Source organism: Episyrphus balteatus, chromosome 1 (genome assembly GCF_945859705.1).
Source record: "Episyrphus balteatus chromosome 1, idEpiBalt1.1, whole genome shotgun sequence".
Lineage (NCBI taxonomy): Eukaryota > Metazoa > Arthropoda > Insecta > Diptera > Syrphidae > Episyrphus > Episyrphus balteatus.
In genome coordinates, this window is record NC_079134.1 from 2,475,292 (window position 1) to 2,503,033 (window position 27,742).

General features: G+C 34.6%; 2 protein-coding genes across 2 annotated transcripts; one reads left to right on the plus strand and one right to left on the minus strand.

Annotated features, from left to right (window-relative positions):
• Positions 1-152: 152 nt before the first annotated feature.
• Positions 153-10,432, minus strand: LOC129921195 (transport and Golgi organization protein 1). Its single transcript, XM_056002924.1, has 11 exons — positions 10,219-10,432; positions 9,272-10,129; positions 3,134-5,691; positions 2,926-3,058; positions 2,393-2,712; positions 2,194-2,337; positions 1,973-2,133; positions 1,816-1,917; positions 1,537-1,754; positions 932-1,471; positions 153-399 (listed from the first exon to the last, which is right to left on the minus strand). The coding sequence occupies exons 1-11, from the start codon at positions 10,331-10,333 to the stop codon at positions 332-334; spliced, it is 5,217 nt and encodes a 1,738-aa protein (XP_055858899.1). The 5' UTR covers positions 10,334-10,432; the 3' UTR covers positions 153-331.
• An 8,017-nt stretch (positions 10,433-18,449) lies between these two features.
• LOC129906395 (uncharacterized) lies at positions 18,450-23,252 on the plus strand. Its single transcript, XM_055982153.1, has one exon. The coding sequence runs from the start codon at positions 18,450-18,452 to the stop codon at positions 23,250-23,252; it is 4,803 nt and encodes a 1,600-aa protein (XP_055838128.1).
• The last annotated feature ends 4,490 nt before the right edge of the window (positions 23,253-27,742 follow it).

Below are 27,742 nucleotides of genomic sequence, written 5' to 3' on the forward strand. Positions count from 1 at the left end.
TTCCCAATTTCTTTTTTTAATATATTTTTGCATAATTATGTGCTTTTACTTGACACAAAATAGTAAATGCATTATTATAATTTTTTTCTTCTTCATAGATTGGGGCGGAAATTTCCTAGGATTGCGATAGCTGCTGCGTGAACTTCGATCGCTTTTTTTTTTTATTTTTTTTTTATTTATTTAGAGAAAAAACAAACAAAAAAATATACGTTTTTGGTAGACCTAAATTAATTAATTAACATAAAAAATAAGTAACGATTATTTAATTTAATTATTTAGTTCCTATAATTTTAAATGTAAATTCCTAATCTTTTTGTTGTTATTGTTGTTGTTAAACCATTGTCTTGCTCTTTCCTTTCCACGAATCATATGATTTTTCTGATCCAGAGCTTATTTGTCCTTTATATCGATTGAACATGAAATAAAAGAATATTAAATAAATATTTTAAAATATTTTGTATAGAGTAAGGAGAAAAGAATTATGTATAACACACAAGATGATGAAATTATTAATATCAAACAACATGATAACACTGGTTGACAAGATTTCTGTCAACAAAGTGTTATCATGGTAGCAGTTTGGATAATCTTATATTTTATATTTTCAAATAAAGCTAAAATAGAAAAGAGGTTATCGATCGAAGTTCAATTTGATATGAGGGAAAAAGATGTGTAAAGAATGTAGTGATAATGATTTCACTCTTCTGATTTAAAACAATTTTTTTTTCAAAACAAAGCACTAAACTAGAAAAGGGAAATGCTTCAAACTCAAAACTTGCATTTTGAAACAAACCCAATTTTCGTCAGTGATTTTCCAGAATTGAAGAATATTTTACTTTTTTTGAAGTAGCTGTACAAAAGAATTATACAACTTTTGTGGTCACAAAAAAAACATATCAATTTGGAAATATACAAATAAAAGATAACTCACCTTTGGTAGACTTTTTTGGTCGATCTTTGCTCTGATTCGAACCTGACTGAGGTGGTGGCGAATATGCTTTAAAACTACCCGATCTAGATCCAGATCGATGACTGCGTTCACGTGGACTTGGCGGTGGACTAAAATCAGTTTCTGTATCGTAATTTGATATTAATTCTGGATTGTAAATGTATCTATCTGGTGAGTATCGATATGAATGGCGTGGTGGCGAATAACTATCTCTCCAATGACCTCGACCTCCATTGTCATGGATATCCTCGTCATCATCATCGTCATCAATGGGTGAATATCTATGCAAATGTGGTGCTCCAGGTGGTGGAGGTGGTGACATGAGACGGCCCATTGGTGGAGGGCGCATTTCACCAGGCGGCATAAATGGAGGTATTCCCATAAAGTGTGGAGGTGGACCCATAAATGGTGGCGGTATAAAAGGAGGAGGAGGAAGTCGGCCAAGCATTGGCGAAGCAGGTGAATCCATGTGAATTGGTGATGGCGCATTGTTGGGATCTGATGCGGGAAGATTCAAATCCACTGAAATTATAAAATTAAAGATGTTAAAAGGAATCATAATTGAAAAGAAAAAACATTGAACTTACTATTATTTTCTTTGGCAAGATTATGAGAATTGCTGCCAACAAGAGAAGTTAATTTCCGACGCAGAGCTGTGGCATCAGATCGAGCTTCTTCAAATCTTCTTTCAGACTGTCGGGCAGCCAACCATGTTTCATGAGCTCGGTTTTCGAGGGTACCAATCTGCGCTTTATGGGCGGCAAGTTGCGCTTCAATTTCTGCCCTCAATGAATCATTTTGCGATCTTAAATTTAAGCAAAATACATAAAATAAATTCAAAGTGAATCTTAAAAGCTTTTCTTTACTTCAATGTCTGGATTTCCTCCTGCATATTTGTGAGTCTATCAACAGTACTGGTTGTTTCTCCTTGTTGCTGCAGCCACATAGTTTCTTTCAAGCTGAGTTCCCTAAACAAAAAAAAAGCAGTTTTTAGATTTGAAAGTCTTAAAATGGAAATTCTACTTTTGCAATTGATTTTCCTTTTCTTTGAAGTAATTTGATAACACCTCGAGACGAGTTTGGGCTTCTAATTTATCTTTTTCAGATTGATTGAAATCTTGTTTTAGTTTTTCAATTTCATCACTAAACGATTTAACTTGAACTTCCAGCAGTTTTCGAGAATCCTACAGAACACAACAAGAAATGATTTGAATTCTTATCATAATCATATTTTAAAAACTTACCGTTTCAGTTTCAAGTTTCTCTTTTAAAGACGTTTTTTGAAGTTGAATATCTAAAAGTTCAGCTTGTACATTAGCCACATCCAATATTTGCGATACCTTAATGTTAGGATCTCTCTTTACAGTTTTCAAACAATTTTCCAATGCCTTGAACGAATAAATTAATCAAACTAAACGTTCAATGAAAAGAATTATTACAAACCTCAACTTTAGCCAAACTTGTTTGCCATTTTCTATGCTCTTCATCACACTTAGTTCGAAGGCTCATGATATCAGCTTGAAGACGTTTAATTTCAGCATTTTTACCTTCTAATGCTTTGGTTATGTCCAAATCGAATTCAGCCTTCATTTCATCTAGTTTCGATTTGAGGATATTCTTTTCACCTTCTAGCTCATCGTTGTCTTGTTGAAGTGATGCAATTTCTCCAACGAATTTTGCATTTTGTTCAGCTAGCATAAGCTGAAGTTCACTGTTTTCACGACTTTTATCAGCTAAAACAGCATTTATCTCTAAGATTGTATCTAAAAAAAAAATAAATAAATCAATTAAAATAAGAATCGAATTGAACATATATGTGTCTTTCAGAGCTATTAGCTTGCGAACCCTATTTCCGCAGAAGATATATCAAATTCCAATAGAAAAGACTTTCGACGGAGATAGAGTTTCTCTTTAACGACAACTTGCTGTTTTGTAAAAATCCCTAACCAAATTAATTCATAAAAAAAGTAACTTACGCTGTTGTTCATTAAGTTGCCTTTGAAGTTCCTCTACACTGCTTATGATAGACTCATCTCCACTTTGATTGTTAAGAAGTTCGGATACAATCTTATTCAATTCCAAACCTGCTTCAGCTGCATTTTCCAATTCCTTAAAACAAAAAATAAAAACAAATAATTATAAAAAACCCGTCTGAATTCCGATTTAATCATAACACAATCTTACCTTTTCTAAAGAAACAACTTGATCCTCCAGCTTAGCTTTGGCTTCTTCACAAATTTCCAATTCCTTCTTAATCGCTATAACCATATCATTCGATCCAAATGAATTATTTTCAATGCTGGCCAACTTATCGCAAGTTTCACCAAGATCATGTTTCAAAATGGAGGCTTCCTTATGTGACGCCATTAAACTTCGTTCGACAACATTTAGTTTAGCAATTAATTGGCTCTCCTTGCGACATTGTGAAAGACAGTAGTAGCCAAATATAAATAATAAACAAGCAGTTGCTGATATCAACATACAACAGAGAACATCAAATAGTTCGACGAATCTTTGGGATACATTTTCAAGGAAATTCGTTTCCTCAGGATGGATAAAGCTTTGAAGTGGCTCACTTGATCCACAATTAGTTTCTTTTTCGCAAAATTCTTCTTCCAATGGCTTTGCTTCAATTGGCTTGGCTTCTTTTTTGGGATACAGAATTCGTTCAAGTTCATCGCTAAGTTCGTTTTCTTTGACAGCTTCTTGTGATGGCAAAAAGCCTTTAACCGTTCCCAAGATAGTCTGGAAGAGACCAACTTGTGGCGGTGCTTGTACATTTGGTGCTTTCGGATTCTCAGTGGTTTCATAAAAGTCAATAGGATTTGGTATAGGATCTTCGATTTTAGGTGTTGTAGGAACTGGTTTTGTGACATCTTCGATTTCGATTTGTTGATCGTTCGTTATAGCGTTCTGTTCGATTTCGGATTCGGCACTTGTTGGTAGCTCTGTTGTGGGAGCTTCTTGAGGTATTTCACTTGGGACGACAATGTCATTGGCACTTGGGTGAACAACGTTCTCAATTGGTTGTGTTTGTTCTGCTATTGGTTCAGATGTGTATGAAGGTTGTGTATTTACAGGCAATTCAGAAGGATTTAGAGATTCTTTGGAAACCTGCCCCATTGATGGTTCTTGTTCAGCAGAGTTTTGTTCTTGGGTAGCCTGAGGTTCAACTGGAACCTGACCTGTGAAAGCAACCTGCTCAGGGATTATTTCTTCTTGTAAACTTGGTTTCAACTCTTTTACAGTCTCAGTTTGCGGCCATGTATAAGCTGGCTGCTCAGGAACTTGAACTTGTTGAGGAGGTATCTGTGCCTGTGGCTCCACGGATGGTAAATCAAGACGAGGATCTACTGAATTAATATTATTAGCTGGCGGTATTGAAGGACTACCAGCTCCTTGATAGTAAAATCCGTTTGGATTGTTAAACTGTTGTCCCAGTGGTATTGCAATAGAAGGTTCGAGAGTAGGTGTTAAAGTTTTAGATAAGGTACCTTCCACGACAACGTTTGCAGTATTCTGATCATATGCTGGTTGCTGCTGCTGTCCCGAAAAAGGTGTGTTATTCGGAATAGCAGTGGTCGGTTGAGCGTAGAAATCATTGGCTGGGCTAGGATTACTAGCTTTCTCGACTGTAGTTCCAAACACAGGAGGTAGCACAGTGGTTGCATCAATGTTCTGGGCATGGACAACTGGTTCTAGTTGAGGTTTTACAAAATTTCCCTCAGGAAGTGAGTTTGCTGTTTGGGTATATGAGTTTCCATAGTTTTGATTATTGAGAGGCGCTTCTGTTGGTTGTTGAGGATTACTTTGTACTAGCCCCTCGTTTACTTGCTGACCTGAACCTTGTGAGTATAAATTATTTGATGAAGGGGAGTTGTAAAACTGATTCCCAGTTGGAGCATCATATGCATTTGGTGGCAAATACTGAGATGGCGTTGCATCATAAAGATTGTTTGTAGGATTTGAATAGGTTGATGCTAAAGTTGGAGGTACTTCTGTAGCAGGTTGGATATTAACTGGCTCTTCTTGTTGAGGGTTTATTGGTTTAGAAGATTCAATTTGCGGTTCAACTTGGTCTGTTTTTGTTTCTGAATCAGATGGGCTTACTTGTTGTGGATTGATTGGTTTTAAAGATTCAACTTGCATTTCATCTTGGTTTGTTTTTGTTTCCGAATCAGATGGGCTTACTTGTTGTGGATTGATTGGTTTTAAAGATTCAACTTGCGTTTCATCTTGGTTTGTTTTTGTTTCCGAATCAGATGGGCTTAATTGTTGTGGATTGATTGGATTTGAAGGTTCCACTACCGGTACAACTTGCTCTGTTTTTGTTTCAGAGTCAGGATTTGAAGACTCAACTTGTGGTTCAACTTGCTCTTCTGTTTTTGTTTCAGAACCGAAAAAACTTTTTATAGCCCCGCTGAGTAATGCCATTTTGGATCCATCTTCTTTTATTATAATTTTTGCCTTAGGTTGCTTCTCAGGTTCTGGTGAAAGTTCTTTATTTTCTGATTTGGGTAAAACTTCTGCGCTATTGTTATTCAAATCTTCAGATTTGTTCACTTGAGGAATGTCAGCATTTGTTTCTGGAGTTGTAGTTGTTAGTGTGTTAGATTTTTCTGAAGCCTCTGCATCCGGAGCAGTTTGATTATTGACTTGTGGTATCTCAGAAGATTGAACAGCATCTGATGGTAATGATTCTTTTTCATTTGAATTGTTGTCCGAAGTGGTATCTAAATTACCTAGAAACAAATTATGTTTGTTATTAAGTTAGTTGTTTTATTTAATAATGAATTTTCTGCCACTTTACAATACAGAGGTCAATAAAGAGGTTAAAAGTTCACACTTAGACAAATTTTTAAAAGTTACAAAAAACCATTTCTTAAAACATCATAATATGAGAGCATACATTGTCTAGAGCTCATTGTAACGATTACTGACTCGAGATTCTTCTTCATGGAATGGTCTAAAAACGGTATAGCGCGACAAGCTTCTGTCGTATCTATACCTTGCAACAAAATTGAACTGACTCCATATAAATATAAGTAAATAAATTTTGTGGCGCTATGAACCTCAAATGGGCCAAATCGTAGTGATTAACATATTTCAACTATATAAGTACGACTAGATAGCTCTTTTTTCAATTAATTTATCCCACCCTCCTTTACTTCCCCACAACAACAAAGTGTAAAATTAACAAAAATAAATAAAAAAAATAAAATAGCTTTAGGATCGAACAGACCCTTGTTAAAAAAAAAAGTTATAAAAATTCATAAAGTAAAAAAAATTATTAAGTACCTCTTGAGTTATTCAAAAAAAAAATAAAAGGCCCAGTTTCAGTCTCCCTCCCATTTTTGTTATTAATGACAAACTAGGAGTATATTCTTATGTTAATTGATTATTTGGTAAAAGTCCTTGTTGCTAAAAAAAAAGTATGCATATTACAGATGCGGTCAAAATAATAGTACACATTATGAAACAGCAAAATCAAAAAATTTGTTTGCAAATTTATCAAAGAGATGTTAAAACCAACCTTTAAGTATGTATTACCAAATGGAGTTAAGCCAAAATGTATATTCATATATAAGACGGTTAGAATCTTTAACTTGTATTAAGTTGCATGTCTTTTGCAATGGGATTAAGGTCCGGAGACTGTGCGGGCCACTCCATCATATCAACTCTACTTGCCATCAACCACTGCTTCACAAATTACTCTTATTCTTGGAGTCGTTTTCATCTGAAATACCTATTTCAGTGGTATTTCATCTTCAGCAAAGTAGCATTATTTCTTGCAATGAGATGCTAATCAATAATGACTTCTTCAGTTTGGTGTATGGTGCCAACACCATAGAAGGAACAAAAAATGCACAAAACCATTATAGTGGATGTTTAATTCTTTTTTGCTTTTTACATATCGACGACAACTATAAAATAATCATTGACCATAGAATATTTCTTTACTTTTGTGCGGACCAGTGCAAGTGTCTCCTTGCAAATTTTAATCTTTTTGTAAGCAATAAAAACTATGAAGAAGTAATGGATAAACAAAAACTAACCATTTTCAGAATATTTATTTCTAGAAATAAGGGAAAAAAATAATGGGCCATATTCATAGTTCTTTCATAAGCTGTTACTTTCTAGCTTCTTAGATAGACTGAGGTATATCTTATTCATGGACAATTTAGACCCAATTCTTCATCATTTTTCTATGAAAAAGAGCTGCTTTTAACCTGGGTAATAACTTAAGACTCCAGTCTAAGTTAGAATCGCTTTTAAAATATTTCTTGACATAAGCCGATGTACTGCTAATATTTTGACTGGAAATTTGATTAATAACGGTTGTTTATCTAAATTAAATTATATTTTAATCTACTCTGAACATAAATCTACAGACTAGAAACACAACAGCTTGGGAAACATAGTCCATCTCCATCGGCTGATATAACACATTTTGTAACGTAAATTATAGATGCTCTAAAAGATTTAAATCTTAATGCGTTATTGTAAATTTATATCTTTTTTTTGAAATAAATGAAAATGAAATGGATTCAGTTAAGCTGGCGATTTAAAAAAATATTCTCAACCGACCATTGGGCTCGAACCCATCATGCCACCACCACCTCTGTGTTATTGCCACCTGCAGTTTTTTGTTTATTTATCATATTACAGTAGCAACATAAAAGTGTACATGATCATTGAGCAATTGAAATAAAGTCAATATTGTAACACTTTTTAACTATCAAAGTAATCCAAAATGAACAAAACTTGTCTTGGGATCTAAGGGCCGTCGGGAGTATGTGAGAAGACCAAAAAATGTATCAAACGATCCACGATACTCCGTGAAAACGGTGAAGCATGGCGGTGCGAAACTAATGCTTTTTCATACAACGGGGTTGCGCCTATTTATCCCATCAAGGTCCATCAGGGGTATAATGGAGTACCTTAAAATTCTCGAGGAGGTTATGTTACCCTATGCTAAAGAGGGAATGTCTTTGGTTTGGCTATACCGACAAGATTATGGCCCAAAGAATACTTAGAAAGGGGCAAAATTATGGTTTCAGGAGAAAAAGGTATGCGCTATGGAGTTGCCCGCACAATCCCCGACCCTAGCCCTTTTAAAACTTGTGGGGGAGTGTAAAAAATGAGGTCCATGAGGTGAAACCGAAGAATTCGAGAGAATTGTGGGAGATAGAGCGAGATTCGCCGATTTCAATACCGGTCAAGAGGTGTAAAAATTAAAAGAACTCTTTGCCTCGAAACTGCATTCCAGTCATTAAAATAACAGTTATTCCACAAAGTATTAATGGTAATCTTAAATAAGTAATACACTTTCATACAACTTTCAATAGTTTTTCTTACTTTTTGCCTTATAGATGCAGTACAATGCTATGCACTGCTATTTTTGTGAATAACCACGAATTTTTAAAATTGATGTATCTGTGACAAAAGCAACGGTAAAAAATCAATCTTTTTTCAGATAATATTAATAAAATACTTTAATTTGAAATTTAAAGTTTTGTGAAATATATTATAACGCTGATAATATTAGCCTTTTTGTTTTATTTGGGGAGCACTGCTATTTTTATGAACACAAATGTAGATTGTGGAGAATTTTGATCTTCAGGAGGTGAAGGTTGTTTGGATATTTTCTCTTACGAAAACAGAAATTTTTCAACATCGAGCGTTGATCTAAGATTTTCGATGGCTTAGCATTTTGCATGGGAGCTAAAATTTAGCATGATTTTCCTATTAAACAATGAAAATAGACGTTTCATGTTGATAAATGGGGTTTCACAGCTGAAACAAACCAAGTCAAAAAAAAGAAAAAAATCCAAAGGTTTGGCTCTACTAACGTTTTTCATTAGTTTGATCCAAAATCGTTTCGATTCAAATTGTCATTTGTTCGAAAAAATATTCATCATAAGATTCAATGGAAACGTATTTACTTTAACTCGTTATATCTCCGAATTCACTTTTTGTGACTTGGTTCACTTCAGCTCTTAGCCCTCCATATATCACTGAGACATTCATTTTCTTTTTTTCAAAAAATACTATAAATTTGAGTTTACGTTCCCTAATATGGTTGCCCAAAATTAGAGGATTTACCTTCCAAATATAGGTGGAGTATCCTGTAAAATACAGAACACATGGGACCGCTATACATAAATACCTGAATAATAGACCTTGAACTACACATACACAAACAAACCCACATTTTATCAATATTAAATTTTTCACTCATTCCAACCCCTTGCCTATGTGTACTTTTAACCTAATTTCATTAGAAACATCGATTTGTTTTTCATTCACAACTCAAATTACCTTTTGATTCTACTTTTTGACTTTCTGAGCTTTTTGTAGCGTTCTCATCGACTTTGGAATTTCCTTCCTCCACAGTTGCTCCTTTCAATTCTTCTTTTTTATTCGGAGTCTTTGTTTCATTAATTTGACTATCAGCAACATTGTCGTCAACTTTTGCCATTGGTTCCGTTTGATTTGAATTGTTGGCGGCTTCTCCTTCAGTCTCTGTAACGTTTGCTGCCAATGGAATGTCTGGAATCACTTTTTCCTCCTCAACAATATCTACATCATCTCCTTCTTCTTCATCATCTTCATACTCTTCATCATCATCATCTTCCCTGTCCTCATCATCATCATTCATTGTAACCAAATCAGCATTTTTTTCAAATAATTTCTTAATATTCTCATCTTTTTCTCCTCCACTCACTTCTTCGCCCCCAACAGCAACTCCATCAGGTAATTGAGTTCCATCGACAACCTTCGCAGTTGGTGTAACATTTAATAGATTCTCATTTGGAACTTGAGCTTTACTAACAATCTTTTGATTTTGTAAATCTTTTGCTAATGGAGGAGATGCCGAGTCAACTTTTAAGGGCTTTGGCTTTTCAGAACCTTTAAGTTTTTTGTTATTTTTTTGAGGAGGTGCAATTTGTGGAATTCCCGGTGTCAAAGATGAATCTCTGCGATACACTTTGTGCTCTTGGAGAAACATTTTCGGAGCATAGCCATTTTTTCCGTCGATTTCAACACCCCACAAATCGGAATTGGAAGACTTGGATGGTTTTGATTTTATTTTGACTTCAGAGCCAAATTTAAAAGGAAGAACACCCTCTTGATCGGGAGAGTAGTTTTTGATAGTTCTTCCGAGTGAAATTACTCCTATTAACAAGAATTTTGATAAAAAATAAAAATTTATAATTGGAAAATGATGAAGAAAAAAAAACACATCATAGAATTTTTTTTTGTACCTTCACATTTTTCATCAGCACAAAGCCGCTTGTCTGCTTTTTCAGTTAAACTATTATTTTGAACGATTAGTGCAAAAATAACTAAGATTTTTATTAAATGAATGGACTTGATCATTTTAGCATATTATTTTTTTAATTAGATTTTTTAGAAATATTAAAGTAAATATCAAAAATTCACAAAATTGTTAATCGCCACATCACAAGCAAAATTAGAAAGTTTGAAGGTTGTCAGACCTGTAGAATGACGTTTGTGACATCAGCTGTGGATGGAATTTTATGGGCGACGTCTGGTGGTGAGAAATTGAATGTTTGATAACAGAGGTGGTAAATAGGTAGAAAAGTATTTAAAAAGTACTTTAGGAGTTTTGTTTTACAAGGAAGATTTTTTTAATTGATTTTTAAAGAGTGGAATTTCCTTAAAGATTGGGAGCATATGAGTAGATCTGATAGTAAATACACTATAGATCGTCTTTTCATGGGTATATTTGCCAACTCCATTGAAATAATGCTAGCACTGTTCCTTTGGAAATAACAAAAGGTGTGTATTTTGTATTACAACCGGGCTTAATTGGACAAAAACGCATCGGGCCTTAACCGGTAATCTTGTCAGCACTGACAAAGAGATACAAAAATAGATGCTAGCAAAACTAGTTAATAAACAATTTGTCATTCCAAACGTCAGTTTTCACGTTTATAAACAAATTCTAAAAAATTTATGAAAAAACTAGTTTGGTAGCACAAATTTAAAGCTGTTCAAAAAGTTAGGCTAAACAACAAAGGCCGGGGGGCTACTAGCTCATTTCGTAGCAAATATTTTTTTTTTCGAAACGGCTCCGAAGTGGCTTCGCAACCAGCTCGGAATTGCTTCGGAGCCGTTTCGGACCGAGATCGGACTCGTTTGCTTGAACTCTTCAAGCAAGAAAACGGAGCTCAGAAAAGACACTCCAACCTCAAAACGCGAAAAACGAGGTTACACTCAAACACTTGCGAACTTTTTGTGTATGAACACAAAGTCGAAGGAGATACCGTGGTGAAAATACCAATACATATGCAATCGGCTCCGCGGTGATTATAATTTCCATACTAATTTTAGCCGTGGCACCCGTTTTGTAGTCGAGGTCGGACTCACGTTCGAGCCGATTATTTTCTGGCAAGCGGCAGGAGTAATTGATGTAATTCCAAAAAAAATTTTCTCAGTTGAATGTTGTTCGTGGGTGGTGGTGGCGTCAGGCTGCAGGAGAAAATGATTTCCTACGAAAACACACAAAATTTTTAATTAACAAAATTGCTTCGAAAGCACACTTACCAATATTTCAGCGATGAATACCTTTTTTGGATTGAAATATAAAACAAAGAGACACGCGACATGACAGAGTTTGCAAAAAAAATGACGCTTTTGTTATTCTATTGCCTTTGTCTTTCCTTCGCCAATTTTCCTTTAGCACTTTTCACCACACGTTTCTCATTCGATTTTGTGTTCATATACAAAAAATTGTCCATGTGTGAGTAAAATGGCGTGTCCAAAGAAGGGAGACGACTATAGTTAACAGGCTATGCGTACTAGAAAAAGAAAAGCACAATGGAATCTTAAACGAAAGATATGGACAGGAAAACGTTGCATTTCGAAAAAGTACTAAAGTAAAATAACTTTTTATTTACTGCAAAAAGCACCAAAACCATAAACAAAAAATTCCAAGACTGGAAGCTGAGTCAATCTGAGTGTTCGTGTTGGATGTGTGGGGAATGTCGTGAATCTATAAATGAGTACGTGTTAACGTCATTTACCAACATGAAGGCTTTCACATATATTCACAGACAACACTGTACACAAAAGGGTTTTGGGAGGTAAGACGTACGAAAGTTTCCAGTCTTGGTATAGTTTGTCGATGACCAAAACATTTGCCCATATTCTTTGACAACGTTTACGCTACTTTTAAGAAAAACTGGAAACTATATAGCTATATGAAAATATATTGATAAAAATGTCCATATTTTTTTTTCAAAATTCACTGTCTAAACGGACAACTTTTTAGGCACTAAATAGTATTTGAGCCCATATTACATTGGCAAGTTAAAAAACAAAAATATTAAATAAAACGTCAGCTCTTTATGCAAATAAAATGCACGACTGGGGTCGCACGTACTTGCTCTTGCAGTTCAAAGCACTTTTATGTTAGTTTACTTGTAGATTTTAGGAGCTGGCTCTATATAAATAAATAAAACTGATATCGGGGAAGAGCCGACATTTAAGGAAAAACTTCGTTAAATAAAAAAAAATTTTTATTTGACATTTTTTGAAAAAATAAAAATGCACTTTTATTGCATTTGCTTTGAATATTACGTTTGCAAAGTTTTATCAAAATCGTTAGAGCCGTTTTCGAGTTATTTGGTTAAAAAAAAAATTTGTATGGGAGGTACACTTTCTAAACGAGATATAAAAAAACAAAAAGAAACCAACTTTTAGAATTCTATAAAAATCATCTGTACCAAATTTGAAGAAAATCCGTCCACCCGTATGGGCTGTGGAAATGTGTACAGATGGACGTCATCATCACTTAGATGCCTTTTAAGATGTAATTTTGGTAGTTGACTATACTGACTTTTTTACAAATCACAACATTAAAACACTCTTATTTCTTAACTTAACTTTCCTGAAGTTTCAGTTTATAATAATGATATTTCTTTCTTTTTCTTTTTTATTATTTTAAGTATCTTCTTTCTTACTTCTTTAAAATGAAACAAAACATTTCTGAAAGTGATTACTCATCATAAATATAATAATGGTGATATTATTACCTCTTTTATTTTTTTTTTTCACAAACTATGTGAATTGAAATCTTATTGCCGAGCAGATTTTATCAGTAATTCATACATTTTATTTCGAAAAAACACAAAGCTCCTTAAAAATAGCGAAAATTCTGATTTTTTATTTTCTACCAGAAAACAAGTTACCAAATGCATTTTTCTGAACGAAAATAGTTTTATATAGGTAGGTACTATTTCAGGTAGCGATAAATTTAAATCCAGACACAAAAAAATTTATTTCTTTTTAAAATGGCTTCCATTTTCGTTTACTTTTTAATACAGTTTGATTAAAATTTGATTTTCTTGTATTAAAAAAAAGAAAAGGAATATTTTATTTTAATTCTTAACCAGATAAAGTTATAATTAAGGTACAAAGGAATTAGTTTTACAATTCAAATTTTCTTTTGTTTCAATACTTTGGATTATATTTTAATGCTTTGTATTTGAAACTAAAACATTTTAATTTTTTGTATTTGAGATTAATAAAAAAAATTATTAAACAACTTTGTAATAAAATCACAATATTAAAAACTAATAACTTTTGTTTTGAAATAGGCCTAATTACCTATAAAGGTTGTATTAAGAAACGACAGAATTTTTAGCCCTGTATGTGGCCACAAACATGGGAATAATTATTTTTCATAAGTCTTTCAAACGTTTGTTAAAATGATTCAAACAGGAAACAGCTTTTAAATGTATTAAATTGTAAAAAATAACATTCACATACAGATCATCAGTTCAAGTATTTAGATTATGAAACAGTGTGAATTTAGCGTACTCATATTGATAGAAAAAGCAAGGTTTTTTAACCCCTGAAAAAAATAAAAAGTCGCGATTTAAAGCTGGCTTACTTTAAAATTCGTTATTAGAACGCATAAAAGTTCGGAAAAGTTTTGCAAATGCAGTAATGTAAAATCGACAACGGAATTCTGCATTCCAACCCCCACCTTTTTTTCAACCCTAACAGGTACAAGTGGTTTGTCAATGAATAAATAATTAACTAAAAAGTTTTTGGTTAATATCCTAAAATAAAAGTTTTTGGGAGACCTCAAGATTTTTGAACAGGACTAGTCCTCAAAATATTTAACAATTTTTTTCGTTTGTGAAATTTTAAATTTTCCTTTCCTTTTCTTAAACAAAACCATTGGCATTTATTTATAAAATAATCTTTAATGAGAATTTTGCAACGCCATTTTTAGTTTTCTCACAAAATAAAGTTTCGGCATTATGTGATACACATACAATATACACGTGCGGCAATGTTAATAATCCAGTCCACCAGCTTTCCAGTACAAAAAGAATTATCAAAACTGGTTCACTCAGTTCAAAGTTATGAAGTAACAAACATAAAAAAATACAGACGAATTGAATATGTAATCCTTTTTAGAAGTCGTTAAAATGAATTGAAGCAGTCTTTTTTCACAAGATTCATAGTAACACGATTTTGTTAGAAGATCGAACTTTAAGCTATTTTAATATACATCACAAAATGGTAGAAAATTTTTATAATAACGCCGAAAATGTCTACTTAATTGCAATTTTTCTAAACAATGTTTTACTGTTTGTTTGGTACTACTTTCTTCGCACTTAACAAAGAAAAAAACATTATTTGTTAGCTAGATAAGATATTATTAAAAGTAGATTTGCCATCAAAGAAAACAATAATAGGAGTACACATACATATATATATAAATTTATTAGAAACCGAAGTTTCGAAAAAAAAAAAATTAAATTACATAGCTATAACTTCGGATGTGCGATTTGATAGTCACACAATAAATACTCTGATCCTATCTTTGTTATTATACTAAATATCCAGTTTTTATCTTAGTTTGTTGAAATATGAATAAATATAATTTACGGTCACTATGGCGTATACGTGTTTTTTTTGTTATAATAACAAAATTATAATAAATCTGCTACGTTCCTCAAAAATGTTTAGTTATTGTTATGGTTTCATATTAATACGTAGTACATAAATGGGTAACTACTTTTTCATCTTATCTTCATACAAATATAACTTACACATACACAGTTTTAATAAGTAAATCTTTTCGCAAATTTCTATCTATTTGACTAAATGTAGGTACTGTTTGAAACACAATAGTAACTTCTACAGCAATGTGAGAACGTATTTATTCGAAATATATATATATAGTACCTGGAGCCGGCAGCCATTGCAGAAACATTTTAATAAAGATAATTTCAAAATGGAAGTGAAAGATGCCTATTTAGTAGCTACGAAAACCACAGATTTTTCGTCCGCATCCTGGCACGATTGACATAGTATAGTGTAGTTTGCATCTCATAGAGCTAAGAGACTTAATTGATGTCAAATTAAGGGTAGTATAATATCTTCTTTCCAAATTCAGAGGTCAAACCTTGCAGCCTACGAGTTTTTATTATTTGTTTTTTTTGTGTGTTGGTCGAGGAGCCAAGGAATAAGAATCTTTAACGTTTAGACATGAAATGATCTTTTGGCAATTGCTTGATAGTTCCTGAAGAATGACGCAAAGTATATATGTGTATCAATGAATAATACAGGAAAGATATTCATGTTTTAATCAAACTCGATTACGTACGATTTGTCATATAAAATTTCTCACCGCAAACATGAGAAATTACAGAAGATGTCGCAAACTAATTTGTTTACTCTTCTCTGATATTATCCGTTTTTGTATAAAAGATCACCGTTTAACTAATACGCTAATAACAATAAAAACAAATATTAACTGGCCCATTATCTTTAAATGATGGATATACTGTAGGTAATTAATTAATTACAATGCTATAAATTTGATTCCATTATCACAAATTACACAATTATTTTTCATACTTTTACTTTATTTTATATGAAAATTCAATGAAAAATAAAAGCAGGCTCTTTAAGTTTGTCATGAAAATTCAATATTCCATGGTAAACATATCTAATTAATTGTTTTTTTTTTTTTTTTGTTTTCGATTCGAATAGTATGTATAATTATTATTTAGCTATATGAAGTATTCTTTCTCAATAAAAAAAAACGCCTTTAACCCGAAATTCTATCAGTCACCACTTTTTTCAAAGGGCAATTGGTAATATTCTGACTTTTGCTTTTTAAGTAAAACGCTATTCATGAAGAGTCAAATAAAATTTTATAAATGATGAGACATTTTGGTATTAATTTTATTCTAAAGAAATAATAAAAATAATAAAAATGATAGAAATTATTTTTATTTTACAAAAGTGGAGCGATTGAATATAATTAAATTTAAAATTAATATAAAAAATATTAGTTACATGAAGCTTTTTCTTAAACAATCAAACATGAATTGCTTTAAATAGAATTTTGTTTAATTTTTTTTGGTATTAAATAGATAAGAGGAAGGATTGAACCAAAAATTATTTCAAATTTTTTTAAAAATATATTATCAAACAGGTTTCGTTTTAATAAAATCATAGTAATCTTTTTTTCAGGGTAGGTAAAGTAGGTATCAAATTAAAGATAATCATCTACTTTTGAAAACCCAGAAATTTTTCTAGTAAAAATTTGGAAGTTTTGATCTTTCCCTCCTTTAATTTCGTTATTGGGCACGTTCAGGAAATATTAGGGACTAGATATTTAGGCAACGTCATTTTCTGAACGGAAATTTGAGTAAATTTACTAAATTAGTTTGGATATGATGCTATTGTCAAATTTCGAAATTTATTTAGGTATTTTACCGATCGCATTGGGAAGACACCAAATTTCACTTAACTTTAATGGATAAATAACATTAATTATAACCGATAATGCACATTTTACTCGTTTTTCACACAAATAAATTTAATTTTGCTAAATTAATTCTTTAATTAAAAACAATCTGCTGTCATGTTGACAAAAAAAAACTTTCCTAAATTTTTAGGGAAAATTTTCTTGCCTAACTTTCCAGTTAGCTTTCCAGTAAAATTACCTAAATTGGAAAGATTTTTTCTGACAGCAGACCAATCAGAGACCGAGAAATTACCTAAATATTTAGTGCCTAACGTTTCTGAACCTGCCCATTATAAACGTTTACTGCAAAACTTTTGTCTAATTTTTCTTTGTATTTTTGATAATTTTGAATAAACTTTGCGTATAAAAATAAAACAATTATATATGGACCAAAATACTATTTAGTGCCTAAAAAGTTGTCCTTTTGGTTGAATTTCATTTTTCTTGAAGAAAAAGTACAAATTAGTAGGAAAACTATATTGAATTTATAAGTTCAAGTGACCTAAAGCGTTTCGCCCAGGTACGACAGTGGGCTCATCAGTTAGATCTGTCGTACCCTTACTAAGACTTCTTATTTTGGTCGATGTTTACCGACACTAAATAAAACTCACAGCATGAATATACTGTGAATTTTAATATTGTTAGGGAATTTGTTTAAATTCAGACACTTAAAATAAAAATAATTTTAATATTTTTTTATTATTTTTGTTATTTTTTTCTTCGTGAAAACTATATTGAGTTATAAAATTAACATTATTATACATTTACAAGTTTAAAACCCAAATTTGGATCGAATTGTTTGCAAATCACGGTAACATTGTTGTTCTGTACTAAACAACCTAAATCTAACTTGCCTTAAAAATCATTCATTCAAATTTATCAAAATTATCAATTATAATTTTTATTCACAATTACCAAACATTACAAATCATACACTATGAATTCTTCTTAAAATTTAACTCAAATCAAAACTGTAACTTATTTTTTTTGCTAACTTGAAATCTAATGTAAAACTCTTGTTTGTATTTGAAAGCACAGTAACTTAATTTTCGCTCTTCTTTTTGTGCGTATATTCGTTGCACCTCACCTGCAAGCATAAAATATTTCAAAGCATCTTCCCTTTTGAAGCGAACCACCAAACAGAGCAGACCTTTCTTGGAGCTGGTAACAATTATCGAATTAAATAAACATTTATATTACATATGAACTTATTATCGTTGCCTTTATATTCTGTGCATTTTGTATGGGAAGATTTTCTGCTCAGGCTTCGCTGTGAATCATCATCAATAAAATTACAGTCCACTATTCCTAAACATCATTGATCCTTCTAAGCCGAATTAAGTGAACAATTTCTTAATTTAAAGACAATCGTGTTTCTGAAATTCGTGAAATTAAAACTATAAAAAGTATTAAAGACTACGTCGAATTACATACATATATGTATGGATGAAATGATGTGATGTTTTTTATATATATGTAATCCGTAGCTCTATAATACTTGGTAGTGCTATTACATATATTTATTTTTTGTGCAGTACCTACGATTTATCGAACATTGAATCAATAACGGTACAGGTTAATTAAAACTGTTTTGCACACGTTTCTGCATAAACATACGAACTCATACGAACATATTAATTTTTTTTTTGTTTGGTTTTAAATCATTTAATCGAAAATTGAATTATAACTGCGATGGCAAGTGCATTAAAAGTTAAGTGCGGTAATGCAAAAGGGCGCTTAACTCGGGCGGCAGCATTTGCAGAAGCGATTGATGAATCTATAACAATCGAAATGCTTGAGATTCGGTTAAATAAACTCGAGACCACATGGTCTGAATATTCATCTCTTCATAACGAAATTCTTGAAAAAGCTGAAGATGAAGAAGTTAGTGAATTAGAATCTGAATTTTCGGAATACGAATTAAAATATTTTGTTTCAAATGCCGAGCTCGTTAAAGCCATTCGCGATAGGGAAAAAACTTCCACCAAACCAGTGGAAGTTCTTGATAATTCTTCTGCGTTTAATCGCTTAGCTGAGCAACAATCAGCCTTTCTCGAAAAAATTAATTCGTCTTCGCCATCGTCAAATAATTCCAATACTTCTAAACTTCCGACAATCGTTGTGCCACCATTCAGTGGATGTTATAAAGATTGGCCTTCGTTCAGGGACATATATCTGGGTTCAGTCGACACTAAGGTGAATCTTAGTCCGACCCATAAATTTCATTACTTGAAATCCTATCTGCGTGATGACGCAGCCAATCTTATAAAACATTTGAAAATAAATGACGCAAATTATTCGGAAGCTTGGGATCGCTTAGAAAGACGGTACGATCGAAGCCAATTGATAGTTCAATCTTTTATTGAAACTTTTTTGTCACTTCCTACTGCAAATAACTCTAATGTTCAAACTTTAAGAAAAATTTCTGACGGTGCCGATGAAGTTGTGCGTGGTCTTAGTGCGTTGGATAAGACAGGTCGTGACCCTTGGCTCATTTATTTATTGTTAAACAAACTTGATTCGGACACCAAGCAAGCTTGGGCAGAGAATATCGGTTCTCGGGAAGACGTTACTGTAGTCGAATTACTAGACTTTTTAGAACTACGGTGCAATGCCTTTGAGGCTTGTCAATCACTTTCCAGTCGGTCGGGTTCATCGCGTACAAAGCAATCAAACAATATTCGAGCTCATCTTGCTGGGCCTTCAGACTCAATTTCGAAATCCAAATGCCCAATGTGTCAAGACAATCATGTCCTTACTCAGTGTACAAAATTCGTCGCGTTAGACATTGACTCTCGTCGAAGTTTTGCGAAGACAAACTCGCTTTGTTTTAATTGTCTTAAAGCTGGACATTCATCGCAAAAATGTTTTTCTACTTTTCGCTGTCGGGTGTGTAGATCACGCCACCATTCGTTGGTGCATCCTGATGATGCAGCAAATACAAATCAAGTTTCGTTAACGGGTTCTTCTAACCAAACTCAATCTTCGTCATCAACCTCCGCTCAATCCAACACCACCGAATCGCTCGTTAGTAATCATTCGCTTGATGTTAGTCGTCCTAAGAAAACTCTTTTACCAACTATCTTGGCTAGAATTCAAGACAATCAAGGAAATCTGATAGACTGTCGTGTTCTTTTAGATTCCGGGTCACAGTCTACATTCATTGTTGAATCTTTCGCTCAAAGACTCGGTTATCATCGTAAGCATTCAAGAATTCCTATCCTCGGTCTATCGTCGACTGAAGTTGGATATACAAAGGGCCTCATCTCACTAAATCTTCGTTCTCGTGTCAATTCTTCTCACTTATTCGTTGATGCCTTTATACTCGATAAATTAACTTCAAACTTACCAACCAAATTGATAGATGTTTCCTCCTGGTCTCATATTCAAAACCTCGACCTTGCTGATCCTACTTTCAATGTCGCCGCCCCAATCGATGTTCTTCTCGGTGGTGACAAACTTTGGAGCATTCTCAAAGATGGACAAATTCGAGGTCCCAATGGATGCCCAATCGCACAACGCACTTCGTTTGGATGGGTCATAACCGGACAATTTTTTGAACCAGAGGAATCGAACCATTTTATCTCATTTCACTCTTTACTCGATTTAAGTAATTTGATGCAACGTTTCTGGGAAGTTGAGGAGGTTTTCCCAGCAAACAGTTCTATCGTTTTCGACCAGGCCGAAGAACATTTTCAACTGACTTTCTCTCGATCTCCTGACAGGAAGTATGTTGTTCACCTTCCTTTTAAAACTCCAAATCCATCTTTCAAAAATACTCTTTCGCTCGCTGTTTCTCGCCTATTCGCAATGGAACGTCGGTTCGCTCAAAATTCGAAACTGAGAGACTTGTATTCTGATTTCATGCGGGAATATATCGGCTTAGGCCACATGATTCGAATTCCTCGTGACGAAATTAAGTGTTCTAACGGTAGATGTTTTTATCTACCACACCACGCGGTGCTAAAACCAGACAGTTCGTCTACTAAATTGCGTGTCGTTTTTGATGGCTCTGCCAAAGACTCCACTGGTAACTCGTTGAACAATGCATTGTTGATAGGCCCTCCTATTCAACGGGACTTAATAGGTGTTTGCTTGCGGTTTCGACAACATCCCTTCGTTTTTACTGCCGACGTCGTAAAAATGTTCCGTCAAATCTGGGTAGATGACTCCGATTGCGATTACCAACGCATTGTTTGGCGCGACTCTCCCTCAAAGGAAATCGAACATTTTCGGTTACGCACTGTAACATATGGTACAGCTTCCGCTCCGTTTTTGTCAGTTCGGGTTCTGAAGCAGCTTGCTGAGGACTATAAATCAGAATTCCCGAATGCAGCGCGTGTTCTACTGGAAGACGTATACGTGGATGACGTTATGACGGGAGCAAAGTCACCCAAAGACCTTATCGAATTGAAATCCGAATTAGTCACTCTTCTTTCCATGGCCAACCTTGAGCTGCGGAAATGGAGCTCCAATTGTTGGCCACTCCTAGCTTCTCTTCCTAAAGAGCAATGTGAATACTCTTTTTACGACACTGAACGTTCAAATTCGTATATTAAGGTGCTTGGAATGCATTGGAATCCATCAAACGATGAATATTCCTTTCGCATCTCGAAGTCTCTTCCAACCATTTCATTGACAAGGCGTTCGCTGTTGTCTGAAGTATCACGAATATTCGATCCGTTAGGACTGTTGGCACCCTCAGTTGTACTTTTCAAAATGCTCTTTCAGGAACTCTGGTCATCGAAGTTAAAGTTGGGATGGGACGACCCGTTGCCTCCAGAGTTAGCTGATCGTTGGGATAAATATCGGAAGGAAATCTGGTTTTTTGAGCAAGTCCAAATACCCAGAAACTTGTTTACCTCTTCCTTCGATGACATTGAACTGCATGGCTTCTGCGATGCATCCACGCTCGCTTATGGTGCCGTCCTGTACACTCGCTGTAAAGTTGCTGAAGGAAAGTACAACATAACAATTGTCGCTGCCAAGACCAAAGTTGCTCCGTTAAAACCGGTGTCCATTCCACGTCTAGAGCTGTGTGGGGCCTTGCTGCTGACTCGCTTGTTAAGTCTTGTTAAATCGTCGCTTTCGTACAAATTCACAAACATAGTGGCTTGGTGCGATTCCGAGATCGTTTTACACTGGCTATCATCTCCTCCTCGTCGCTGGGTTACTTTCGTTGCCAACAGAACCGCTGCTATACTGGAAGTTACACCAAGAAGTTGCTGGCGCCATATTTCATCAGAGTCAAATCCAGCAGATTGTGCGTCGCGCGGTGTTATTCCGTCTAATCTCCCGAACCATCCCCTTTGGTGGACTGGCCCATCATGGTTGCGTCTGGAGGAAAATGCATGGCCTGAACAAAAATTCGTGACCTTACAACAAGAAAACAACGATATATTACTCGAGCAAAGACTATCTCCGCTCCAAGTGCTTCAAACCTCAGCGGAAAATTTTGATGTCATCGATCACATAATCAGCAAGACCTCGTCGTGGTTTCGAATGCAAAGAATACTCGCGTACGTCATTCGCTTTATATTCAATTATCTGTGTGAAAAATCTAAACCTAAACGTCAGCGTCGTACCTCGTATCTAACTCTTAAAGAAATTCATGTCGCCAAAACAACCATAATTAAATCGGTCCAACTAACATCATTCAGTGAAGATATTCGTACCCTAACACTCAAAAAAGAATTGCCCCTGAAATCCAAACTGCTCAAATATTCCCCATTTCTCGATAATAAAGGTCTGCTTAGAGTAGGAGGAAGAATTAAAAATGCCAATATATCTTTTAACATTAAACATCCTTATATTCTTCCAATTAATGACTTTTCTCATCTTATTATAGAAGATATTCATAAGAAAAACTTACATCCTGGAGTCTCCGCAACGTTCGCAATCGTTAGACAGCAGTACTGGATCCTGGGTTCTCGAAATCTCACCAGAAAGATTGTTTTCAAGTGCACTACATGCTTTAAATTGCGAAAAACAACTTCTTCGCAGCTAATGGGTGACTTACCATCGCAACGCGTATCACAAAGCCGTCCTTTTTCACACACTGGGTGTGACTATGCTGGGCCGCTTTGCATAAAGCTGTCCAGAGGTCGAAATCCAAAAACTTCAAAGGCATATATCTGTCTATTTGTGTGTATGGCTACGAAGGCTATACATTTGGAGCTAGTGAGTGATTTGACCTCTGACGCATTTCTCGCAGCTTTTCGTCGATTCGTTTCCCGGCGTGGACTTTGTTCGAATGTGTATTCGGATAATGGAACCAACTTCCAAGGTGCACGTCGGTGCTTGAACGAGATGCACAAGTTAGTCATATCAGAAGCATACAACGAGGCTGTTGCAACATCACTTGCGAAGGACAATGTAACCTGGAACTTTATCCCTCCATCGTCCCCTCACTTTGGTGGATTGTGGGAGGCTGGAGTAAAGTCGGTGAACCATTTACTGCTGTTCCAGAGCCAACAACGCTGTCCACGCCTTTGAATCGCTTGTCGCACTGGAACCATCTACAAAATATGGTACAAGGCTTCTGGAAACGGTGGCATGTGGAATATATCACCACCCTACAAGAACGATCGAAATGGAAGACGGCAACTCCGAATCTCAAACCAGGGGACCTGGTAATAATTAAAGAACCAAACCTTCCGCCAACTAAGTGGCTTCTTGGCAAAATCGAAGCAGCAACCCAAGGGACTGATGGCCGAGTACGAGTTGCTACTGTAAAGACGAACAGTGGAACATTTGTTCGTCCAATTACCAAACTTGCCCTACTACCCATATCCTGAAACTCGTTCCAGGGGGGCCGGGATGTTCTGTACTAAACAACCTAAATCTAACTTGCCTTAAAAATCATTCATTCAAATTTATCAAAATTATCAATTATAATTTTTATTCACAATTACCAAACATTACAAATCATACACTATGAATTCTTCTTAAAATTTAACTCAAATCAAAACTGTAACTTATTTTTTTTGCTAACTTGAAATCTAATGTAAAACTCTTGTTTGTATTTGAAAGCACAGTAACTTAATTTTCGCTCTTCTTTTTGTGCGTATATTCGTTGCACCTGCAAGCATAAAATATTTCAAAGCATCTTCCCTTTTGAAGCGAACCACCAAACAGAGCAGACCTTTCTTGGAGCTGGTAACAATTATCGAATTAAATAAACATTTATATTACATATGAACTTATTATCGTTGCCTTTATATTCTGTGCATTTTGTATGGGAAGATTTTCTGCTCAGGCTTCGCTGTGAATCATCATCAATAAAATTACAGTCCACTATTCCTAAACAATTGTGGTTTATCTTGGTAACGCAGTGGTATTTAAAAAGTTTTAAAGCTGATTTTTGGTGATAAACTATTGGGAATATTTAATTGAAATTACGTTGTTCCTATAGTTTCAAATAAGAATATTAAGGAGCTTAATTATGTATATGATTTTACAAATAAAACTGAAATTTGCAGTAAAGTAACGCAGTTGTTTGGTTTTGATCACTTTATGTTTAAACTGTCATAAATATAGAAATATCATTCCAAACATCGGTGCAAATGTTATTTTATAATAGATTAAAGTACCTATAGCCATTCTATGTCAACTAAAATATATGAAAATATATTTCCATATTTTTTTTTTTTTTTCAAAATTCACTGCCCTAATTAGGCATCAAAGAGTATTTTGGCCCATATAACTGCTTACAGTTCCGGAAATCCGTTTGAAAATCATGGAAGCCAGGATTGCAAATACATAGGTACCTATTGAAAAAGAATGTATGTAGTTGATACAGATACATACATTTCGCACTGATAAACTTTTCTACAGAATGTATTTAAAATTTAAATTTGTTAGCTCTTTTTAATATTCAACTGGTAATGTTGATGACTACAAAGAAAACTGTAAATATGAAAAATTGTAATTGTTAAATTGCAAAACCAAAACATCCATTAAAGCTTTCACAAAGTTTTTATATGAAAAATGTTGGACACATAACTTACCTAACATAAGATTTCAATTCAAACATTTTCTATTCAAATTGTTATCTACTGAAAAAATATGTTTAAAAGTATCTTTACTCAAAAAGGATCTAAATGTGCATATATGTATTTCTCCATTTTGTTTTATGTTTCTTTTGTGTAAAATTGGAAGGCTTCACTGTGAGAATTGGCTCACTGGTGGGACACTTAACCCTTCTGCCAGATAAAATGTTGCCTTATCAATCACAGTTTAAGTTGCTTTATAAAATATTGTCAAAACCAATTCAACCTATCTACCTTCAATGTATTAAGAATAAGTGACTTAACATTAATTCATTTTGTGTGTGAAAAGTTTCTTTCACAATGCGTCAACAACAAACAAAGTCGGAAGAACATCAAAATCGTGACTTAAAGTTAAGAAATGTAAATACTTACCCAAATTGTTAACCGCACAAAAACTGTCCAAAAATTCTTTATAAGTAGGTATAGATATTCAACCGGAAGAGCAATACAAGAAATCGGTATACAAAAAAATAAAACCCAAAAACCCATTATAAATCTGTGGGTAAAAAAAGCACCTCTAACAACCTACATATATTTTACTTATCTTTACCTTCCCACGTCGTCGTCAAATAAAGTAATTTCAATGTATAGTAGTGTAGGCTTAACTCAACTCTACCTTTAGGGTTAACTTAAATATGACAGTTTTTTGACACGTCTCACTTCTGTTGGGGGCATCCTCTATATAGATATAGCGGTTTCCTTAAGTCATTTTTCTTTTCACAAAAGAATCCCGCACTCACTCATCATCAAGCAAAGCACAGAGCACAGATGGGGAGAAATTCTTAGAATTGCGTTTATAGACATTTGCTCTGACTCTGACTTTGACTGTGTCGGTAAAACGTCAAATGACAGAAAGAGTTTATTTGCTTGGTGACCATAAAACTTCAAGCAAATGACATTTACTGAAGGCGGCCGCTCAATATGAAAATTCCTTTTGTCAAAGACTCAAATACATACCTATAGCAATGCTATAAGGTTGATATAACTGAAGTGATAAACTATTTCCATAAACCACCATCATCTTCATCATCATAATCATCTATTCCACGTTTACCTATCTCGAACAATATTTATGACAAAACCCATTCAATAAGTCAAATAGAGAATTTTATAGTTTTCAGTAATTAAATATAGGTGGGTCGACTCTAGATCAAACATTCCATTCTTCTTCTTCTAATTTGAAAAGTTTACCAATTTGATTTGTGCTAAAGCTTATACCTCTATGATACTGAAACACAAAAACAAAAAACCCTCAAAAGACTTCAAAAAAACCCAAAGATACCCAAATATATGTGCATATTTAAGCATTTCCCACGGCGTTGCGTAACAATGGAAGTCGCAATTATTAACAGAGCCACGGCTTCCCGTGTTTACTCCTATAGTCACTCTTCTTCACTCATTCAGAGATTTTCTTTCTTATTCTTTTTTGTTATCTTGGACCCGACCCGTTTTTTAACTGCTGCCTCTCTATCCACTCGACTGCCATAGCCATTAAGCTGAACAAATAAGAAAAGTACTCACACCAATGCAGAGGGTGTGTGCCGTTTCTATCGTTCATATACAAAATACCAACATTCCCGCACAGTGTGGCGGGTGTTATCGGCTTTAAGCAAGTCGAAGAAGAAGAACAACAAAGATAATATTGAATTCCGGCAGGCCACACACCGTTGCAATAGATAAACCTATACACAAACAAGAGTAACTTTTTTCAAAGATAATGGGGAGCCATTGCAGAAGCCCCGCCCTCTTGTTTATGAGTGTGCGCCAAAGGGGCGGTACTTTGGAAAACGTGCTCTCATCAACCCCCAAAGATGTGGTTTGACAACTAACTGGCTACTGGTTTTTATAAGCACACACCGCAGATGCACGTAGCTGCTTGCTACTACTGACGTCTGACGGTTGACAATTGAATCTTATTGCAAAGAGTGAAGCCCGCCTTCCATATTGGATTTTCTACTCGAATTGGAAGATTGGAAAGCGATTTGGCAGCATTGCGTTTCAGGTTGTGCAAAAAACAAAAAATATGTTCACGCGTAAGACAGTAGCACCTGCGTGGCACACACATCCTGGGTTAGAACCGCCCTTCGCACTCGATCACGACTCGATCGGGACGTAACGCTAGCGCCGCACCGTTCGCGCGTTCCCAAAAAGGAGAATGGAGAACACGCCAATCCGGCGGCACTTGCAGTACATAAACGAATCGCCGAATCAGGAAATGTAAATTATAGGTCCACTAATACTACTATAACACTCCTATAACCGCTTTTTAAATAAAGACCTGTTGTATATGTGTATAGTTGCCGATCTCTGTGATCGGGTTTCCCAATGCCAACTCCAGCTCGAAACTTGGCTTCTTCAATGCTCGTCTTAGCACAGCTCTTCGGCTGACTAATAGCAAGAGGAGGAGGTATATGTTAAAGTTTACATTTTTATTTATTTATATCGGTGTTGTGTCTTCATACGTTTTTACTTGTTTTTTTTTTTGTACGTTTTTTTGTTCGCTCTTGTCGTCGCTTTATCGTATGTCTGTTTTTTTTTTTTTTTTGCGGTCGCAGCAATTTGGAGGCAACCATCTAACCAGAGCCAACCATCTTAGCCAGCCCCAGAGCAGCAAGCAAGTAAGCAAGCAGCAGCACCAGCAACCAGGCACCATCAGCAGCCAACAACAGCAGCAGCAGCCGAACGAACACAGGCAGCACTTAACTATCAAGCTGAAGTTGAGATCGTAACTTTGCAGTTGGCCGTCGTGCACGGAAGCGTTCGGAAGTGGAATATACTTTATTAATAATATTTCGAGACTTGATACAGATTTGAATAATTCAACATTTTTATATCACATCTTAAATTCAGACTGGGACTGCTTTTATACATTATTCTCGCATTTACATTTGCATTTTTTCGAATTCGAATTTCATTCAACAAGTGATTTAGTTG

Excerpts from the sequence above, each read along its gene's own strand:
- LOC129921195 (XM_056002924.1), bottom strand. The coding sequence starts at position 10,333 with ATGATCAAGTCCATTCATTTAATAAAAATCTTAGTTATTTTTGCACTA. Across the intron at positions 5,692-9,271 it reads TCAAAAAGTAGAATCAAAAG|GTAATTTAGATACCACTTCG; the intron begins GTAATTTGAGTT and ends ATTTGTTTCTAG. Across the intron at positions 1,918-1,972 it reads AAGGAAAATCAATTGCAAAA|GGAACTCAGCTTGAAAGAAA; the intron begins GTAGAATTTCCA and ends TTTTTTGTTTAG.
- LOC129906395 (XM_055982153.1), top strand. The coding sequence starts at position 18,450 with ATGGCAAGTGCATTAAAAGTTAAGTGCGGTAATGCAAAAGGGCGCTTA.